Source organism: Aegilops tauschii, chromosome 2 (assembly GCF_002575655.3).
Source record: "Aegilops tauschii subsp. strangulata cultivar AL8/78 chromosome 2, Aet v6.0, whole genome shotgun sequence".
NCBI classification, from domain to species: Eukaryota; Viridiplantae; Streptophyta; class Magnoliopsida; order Poales; family Poaceae; genus Aegilops; species Aegilops tauschii.
In genome coordinates, this window is record NC_053036.3 from 277,330,363 (window position 1) to 277,338,577 (window position 8,215).

Consider the following 8,215-nt stretch of genomic DNA (forward strand, 5'->3'; position numbering starts at 1 on the left):
GGGGTGGGGTATATGGTAGCGGTGGTGGTATATGGATACGGATCGGTGCTGGTATATGGATTCAAAGCGGTGGTGGTAGATGGCAGGGGCGATGATGGTGGTGCAGCGGCGGCGTGACAACTTATGACCAGAACTCGAAACTCTAAAAGACTAGACGCTAAGACCAGCAACTAGAAACGATGATGCAACTACAAATTCAACAAAGCAAAATACTGAAAAGACTATGCGAAGGCTCAGACTGGTTCGGATATGATGAACTAACCCTAATTTTTTTGTGGCTTTTTCGTGGACTATAGGTACGAAGAACGGACTCAATCTAAACGACCAAAAACTATAAAATCTCATCGAGCAACCTGGAAATCTGATACCACTTGATAGAGGCAAAGGTGTCCCGTCTTTCGATGAGATGGTGGCTATCGTTTTTGGTGGAGTAGACTTTAACGATCCGGCTACGAACGTGTGAGGACGTCGCGCCTTAGCAATCGCTAAACCAACTCCAAGAGGTTATTGACCACGCCGGAGCACCATCAACCTGGCCATGAGGGTATATTTCCTGCAAGGAAACAAAGAACAAGCAAGAAACTGAAATGGCAATCTGGATATTGCGAATAAAAGAGGAAAGCTTTGTTGATCAAGTGGGTTTCTGTGACGTCTTGGTCTGGTCGTTGAACACAAACAAAATACGCGAAGCTGCAGCTATGGCGAACTTTTAATCTAAACAAAACCCCAATGTCTAATCGACGCCCTAAGGGCTGTATATATGGAGGAGTAGGAGGGAGTTTCGTGGCCCCTCGTACGAGGGATTCGAAACCAACCCTGACTTTGTTTCCCCACACATACGGACTCTAAAAATAGCCTATACCTAAGTATTTCGAAATTACATGGGCCTGGCCCAAAAATACGGTGGTGCAGCATCTAATATAAGCTATGGACGAAAGTAATGAAGGGGAATCTGGTATATTTCGTCCATGTCTTTGTAGGTCATCACGGAGGCTTCAAAGTGCTCAAATATGCACTAGCAACGCCATTCTGGATCCCTTCACACGCATCTTCATCTCCATGCTTGATCCTGCTCCAGTGTTCATCCCCCTTGTCCATGCTAGGCCCTTCATTAGTAATAAATACAAATGTATCCAATTAGGGAGCATCATATTCTCGTGAACATTAGAATTGTCAGCAAGAAACGAAAGTACCTGGTAATTCAATAGGCGTGTGCGAGCTCTAGTAATTGGTCTACTATGTATAATAGCAGGGGCTGTGGGTGTAACAATGGTATTGATGTCTTCATAGATGTCCCCTTTTGAAATTGTGCATGGTTTCCTACCTCGTGCAACTATTGATTTGTTGCCTCTTCCATCTTCGGAGAAGGTTAATTTTAATGCTAAACAACGTGCTAAATTGATCTTAAAAATGCATGAGTTAACTAAGGAAAACATTGAGTGTATGAATGCTAAATACAAACTTTCTGGAGATAAAGGTACAAACATGTTGTCTTTGCACCAGGATATATTGTTTGGTTACATTTGCGTAAGGATAGGTTTACTGATTTGCGCAAATCAAAACTAATGCCACATGATGATGGTCCTTTTAAGGTGTTAGCGAAAATATATGGTAATGCATATAAACTTGAGCTGCCTGCAGATTTTGGGGTTAGTCCCACTTTTAACATTGCAGATTTGAAGCCTTATTTGGGTGAGGAAGATGAGCTTTCGTCAAGGACGAGTTCATTGCAAGAAGTGGAGGATGATGAGGACATGAATACCATTATTACATCCATAGCCCCAACTTCTATACATACTGGACCAATTACTAGAGATTGTGCACGCCAACTAAATTACCAGGTACTTTTGTTTCTTGGTAATGATTCTAATGTTCATGAGAATATGATCCTGCTTAAATTGGATACATTTGTCTTGCTTACAAATGATGGGCCTACCTTGGACAAGAAGGATGAACATTGGAGCAAGATCAAACATGGAGATGATGGCATGCACAAGGGGGAACAAGAACGGAGTTACACGCGATGATTTCAGGACTTTGAAGCCACCATAATGAGTGCATGAAGGCTTGGACGAAATATACAAGATGCCACTTCATAAATTTCATGCAGAGGTTATTATAGGTGTTGCCTCGCCTTATTATGTGGCCAGACCCATGTAATTTCGAAATACTTCAATATAGGCTGTTTTTAGAGTCTGTATGCGTGGGGAAACAGAGTTAGGGTTGGTTTCGGACCCGTCCTCCAAGGGGTCACAAAATTCCCCCTCTCTTCCCCCATATATACAGCCCTTAGGGCGTCGTTTAGACTTTGGGTTTTGTTTAGATTAAAGTTTGCCATAGCTGCAACTTCGTGTACTTCATTTGTGTTCAACGACCAGACCAAGATGACACAGAACTCCACCTTGATTAATAAAGCTTTCTTCTTATATTCGCAATATCCAGATGCAGCCTTAGTTTTCTTACTTGTTCTTCTGTTGTTTGAAGAAAATAGACCATCGTGGTCAAGTTGATCGTGCTCTGGCATGGTCAATAACCTCTCGGAGTTGGTTTAGCGATTGCTAAGGCACGACATTCTTGCATGTTTGTAGTCGGATCATCAAAGTCTACTCCACCAAAAATGATAGACACTATCTCCTCGAAATTCGGGACACCTTTGCCTCTATCAACTGGTATTTCATTGTAAACTATATGTGCTATCAATTGATACTGGGACTGGCATGGTAATCACGCAGATCCTAGTCTACGTAAATATTTGGGTCATTACATAGCCCATAAACTTTCGAAACACACATTTACATTTACTCCTGTTATTTGGTATTGTGATCCCCTTCTTTTATTCTACAAGATGTCTTGAATGATGTAGCTCTTGTAAAGTGCACCGTATAGCATCCCCCCAAATAACCTAGACTGGGTTTCAAACCAATCGCGTAGTAATCACTACATCCAAGTTCACTCGCGCGTGCATAATGGTGCGTGGTAGTTGTGCGCCAACCTTTTGGTCTGTATATTGACTTTTGTGTCCTTTCACAGTACATCAAAATATCATACATATAATACAGGTGAGGCATATCAGACGCAATACACATCATATATATATATATCTGGAACAGGACAATGGGTTTTAAAAATGATCAGTATTACAAAGAAAATAGAGGAAAAGAGTTGTGTTAGGGTGTGCAAACCCATTCCTGTTAATGCTAAAACAGCATGTAACCTTCAACACCTGCATGCTTGTGTCATCCGATTTGAGTACTTTATTTTATATCAACCACCACTTGATCCAACCAATTAAACTCAAAGTACTCTAGCTCGTAACGAGCATACGCTTTCATCTCCAAACAAGGGCAGCTTGCCTGTCAGCAGTTTACAATTCGTGATCCTTTTCTTCATCGGCCACCAGAGTTAGCGGTATTGTGCCCACCTCTGGTGCACCTCCACCATCCTTGGTCGATGCACCGCCACTTCCTTCGGAGCTACCTTTGTTTTTTCTGCGGTTGGACTTCTTGGGCACCGCGGGGAGGTCCTGACAGGTGGAACCGGCACTGTCCTCAGCTGCCTTGTCCTTATCTTTCTTTCTATTCTTTCGGGTGCCTTTCTTGGCCTTCTCCTTCTTCTCCAAGATCTCAGTACTTCCTGTTGTGACATCCATAGAGGAGGTGTCAGAACCCCGGGAGCGGTTTCGCCTTGACCGGCGGGAGCCCGGGGATGGAGGGGAGTCACCAACAGTGACATCGATTCCACCGGCTTCACTTTTAGTATCCCCAAAAGAGGTATCTCCCAGGCCCGCTCCATCTAGAACTATTTCTGTCATCAGAAGAGAAGAAATTTTATTTTTAGCATCATTTTGTATAAAGATGGTAGATTATTTGAATGGTAATATATTCTAACCTATGGGTCACTTAAATTAAAGTTGCACATGAATTTTATGAAAGGTTTCACGTAATCAAATTAAGGAAAGGTAAGAGGGTGAGAATTTAACCTTGAGAAGCCCATGGGTTAGAAGCAGCAGAACCTCCCCTGTCACTCCTAAACGAGGCTGAATCCAGTGGTGCTGAGTGGTAGTCTTTCATCTGTTAAGTCCAAATTAAATTGTTACAATCAAAATCAAATATCTTAATTGACTCAAAGGTAGCGGATGCGCCATCTATAGCCCCTTTGGGGTGTAAATTATATCTCTTCTCACGTGCCCATAGTGTATGAGACAAATTCATCTCGATTACGGTAGAATTCAATGCTCATAATTCTACCTGATCTCTCTTTTTGATTCCTATGAAAATAAATTTTACGGTATAGGCACCCAAAGGTGAGCTCGGAATATGAACTAGGATTACTGTCTTAAGCACGTTATTATTGGAAGGAAGATGCGGATTGAATTCATGATGTCCTCTTGTATGCCTTGCAGTAATTATTCCTCTAGACAAACAAAATTTACCACAATAATGTCGTCCATCAATTAAAAAATCATTAATTGGTTTCACTTGCCTCTCTTCTATTTGCATTTCAAAATGGGTAAGGGATCTTGCAAATAAATCAACTACATACAAATGTTTTCTTGTTTTGGTTCTACTCATCACAAACATTTTATTGGGTTCGAGCTAGTTGACTTTCCTGCCCAATTGTGTTTCGAAAATAGAATGATAATAGTAATCTGCCCGCGCACTGTCGCATACATTAATGTATAATAATCAATATTAGTATGGCAAAATAATTTGTTACCCTTTCTATGGGGGAATAATATTATAACTATGGTTTGTGTAGAAAAGTTAAGATTCATATCGCCTCATGTGAAACAAATGATGTGTGAGACATTGAAGTCATTGAAATTAAGTATTTTCAAGAAAATGCTAACGGAAGTCATTTAGGGTTGAAAGGAAACCTCTGTGGTGCAGCATATTGAACACTAATACCAAGATTATGCACCGCCTGGGTATTCCCTGTTTCTTGCATAACCGAGTCGATACATTACACCCTTGTTGCATCAGGATATGTAGAACCCCCCGAAAGACATTTAATATTGTTGTTATGCTGGTCTTCAAGAACCTAGCGCAATTGACATTGTCACATAGCTTAAGAAAGCACGACCCAAGGTATCCTTGAAGTTTCTCTTTCTCGTCTTTGGTATCCAAGCACTCCCCCTACTGTAACGTTGATAAATGACTACATGTTGCGTTAATTGTGTTTGGCGTCAAAGCATCAAGGGTACACATTTAGCATACACAGGCCCTCATAAGTGTATAGTAGGTTAGTTTGGTGGTACCATATGTGACCTTTCCTAGTGTAATCAATGATCCAGATGACAACAAAGGGTGGCATTTTGAGAATGTGGCAAGTGCGAGTGAGCATGCAAATGTAAGTCGCATGCTTTCATTTCAACCAAAGTTTGGTTGTTCAATTCACATTGACTTGCACTCACATTAGCCAATTTTAGCAGATTATGATTACTCTCATAGTTAGTCTTGCAAAACAAATATTGTGAAAATCCTTTAATTTCATTCTTAACCTCGTTATGATAATTATTTCCATGAAAGACGTGAACTTACCCAACTAGGTGCTCCTGCCTCCTTCTCCTTGTTTGGGACACTAGGTCCATCCCATCCGATATGCGCCACATGTTTCACATCCGTTGGGAAACCAATTTGCAATTCTTGTTCCTTAGCATCTAGTTATCAATATTAGTATGAGAAATAATTTATGTTAGAGTTAAGAAATTATAAAAGGGATTTTACATACTTGTTATGATAAAATGTGCAAGTCAAAGTTTCTTTGATTGTGTTTAACAAATAACTTAGTATTATGTACCCATTATGTTTGAGAAGTAGCGGAAGGGCCTCAGGATCCCCTTCTTCATCTTTGTGCTCATGTCCTTTATAAACTACCCCTTTCTACTTATTTGTGCCCAAGTAGTCTTCTTGAACCTACAAATTACGGAAATATAATGCACTGGAAATATTTCAATGAAAATACTATCGTATGATTGTGAAATTACATAAGAAATCTACAAAAATGATTAGACTAAAAATGAAATTAACTATTCAAAATAAATAAAAATGTTAGATTGGAATCCTTACTCTCTTACGAATCTCAAATCTCAATGGCAACAAAAATGAACATTGGTTGCCAACCTTTTTAACCAATTCTCTCACTTCCTCCTTAATGGGGCAATAACATGTTTCCTTTTCTCTTTGTCTCTTCGTCCCGGAATTATGCTAGCTCGATATTGCGAGGTCTCGCATGTCATTGGGCATATGCTTCATAAACTTATGCTGAGCTCAGCGAAGGGCGCATCGCGTCAATGGAATTCTGAGGGTGGGAGGAGGAGTTCTATCTTATGTCTAATTTTGTGTAGGGCCAAGAACCATTTGATTCCTCTCCATTCAACCATGCATCGGTGTAGGATGTCCTTTTTTGGCTATATATGGAGAGATACCTATATGGAGAATAGTTTGGAGGATGCGGGGGAGGTAAGCCTAAATATAGCCCTTTGGACAAAGATATCGCATGGCTAGAAATAACCCTTGTGCTACTTCCTCCTTGAGTATCGTACAATATGATGTTGTTGTGTCTAATTTGTTATGTATACATAGGACCCATTTGTTTTGGATGCTTACAAAATACTCAATAATAGGATAACACTATATTAGGATACCATTACCAGTGCAAAACGATGGGGTATGAAAATGCAGCAGTTTGGAGCACTTGGTGTTTGAAGCGGGAATAGGAAAACACATAAACCATAAAAAATGAATGTTAAATCACAAATGAATGTAAGATTAAGTAAATATTATGCAACTCATGGCTTTTATCTTGTTCTATGAGCACAACATGTAGAAAAGATATTTGAGATGATAATAAATATCCTATGTTCGTCTTTTGAAACCCAAACCAAAATGAAATTACCTACATTTTCCTATGATCCATTCCTTCAAATCAAATGGATGAATAATACCCTACAGGAGCAATTCTTACTCCTACAAATTTCCTCATTTTTATTTGAATAAAAGAGGCCATAAGTTTAGCTGGTCTAGTTGGTCGATCCCATGATAATGTATCAACATGTTAAATTTTATAAAGCATGTATTTGGATCGCCTATAAGTTTTGACTTTACTTTGACATGGTAATAATGAATAAATTTTATGTTTTTGTTGTTTTGGTTGTAATTTAATAAATAAGCAGTCGTTGGTCAAAAATAGCTTGCATCTTTTGTTGCATTATGATCTAAATGGTACAAGATTGAAAGATCCAGATTAGTCCTTCTAGTCTCCTATAATTTTAATTACGCACTATACATTTTCTACAAGCATAGTGGCTTTTACAGATGGAGCTATTTGTTCACTAGGTATTGCCATAACAAAATGAAGATAATGTATTAACATGAATATTAGAACACAAAGAAGCTATCATATGGTTTTTTTGTTGGGCCTTTATGTTGCTCAATCGTTCAACTTGTTTTTTCTATATGCAACAAATAATTTTCCCACTTGACATTTTGTTTAGAAGTTATGGAAACCTATATTGGGATTTGTAATCAAAAGTATGCAGCATATTGGACATTCATAGAAAACGAATTACAAAATTAGTATTTGGAATGTCAAGGACTAAGTTATCATGTATTGTGTACCAATTACTCTCCTCCATCCCTCCAACCCTAGATGTCGACGGGTGATCATCGATATCCAAGCTACGAAGAAACTTCTAGATTGTTCGGGCAGGGATTAAAACAGCCTGAACACTTGAGGAAGTGGGTTGGGTGATTGCTATGCTTGAAGAGCTCCATAACTTCGGGAGGAACAAAGTATATTTTTAGTTGAGAACCCCAAAGATAGTCAAACTGTCAATCAGACAAAATGGGTATTCTGGAACAACAAAGACGTGGATGGACAAGTTGTTTGCAACAAGGCTTGCATAGTTTCTTAAGGCAACACAAAACTAGAAGGTACGGACAATCGTGAGACATATGCCCCTGTTGCTAGACTTGAGTCTATCGCATTCTTCTTGCTTACGCCAATCGGTGTAACATAACTTTGTATCAAGTGGAAATTAAAAGTGCTTTCTTGAATGGTGAAATTGAGGAGGAAGTGTATGTTAAAAAACCTCCTGTCTTTACGAACCCTAGAAACTGAATCATATTTACAAACTTCGTAAAGATCTTTATGGTCTCAAACCAGCTCCCAGTGCTTGGTAGAAAAGCTTAGAGAAGTTTCTCATTTAAAAGGG

The 8,215-nt window shown here is 39.3% G+C and overlaps 1 protein-coding gene across 1 annotated transcript; it reads right to left on the reverse strand.

The window, feature by feature from the left end:
* Window positions 1-2,998: 2,998 nt before the first annotated feature.
* LOC109748168 (uncharacterized) lies at window positions 2,999-5,896 on the reverse strand. Its single transcript, XM_020307205.4, has 4 exons — window positions 5,800-5,896; window positions 5,541-5,659; window positions 3,980-4,070; window positions 2,999-3,804 (listed from the first exon to the last, which is right to left on the reverse strand). Exons 1-4 carry the CDS (start codon window positions 5,858-5,860, stop codon window positions 3,365-3,367), a joined length of 711 nt encoding a protein of 236 aa, XP_020162794.1. The 5' UTR covers window positions 5,861-5,896; the 3' UTR covers window positions 2,999-3,364.
* Between the last annotated feature and the right edge of the window lie 2,319 nt (window positions 5,897-8,215).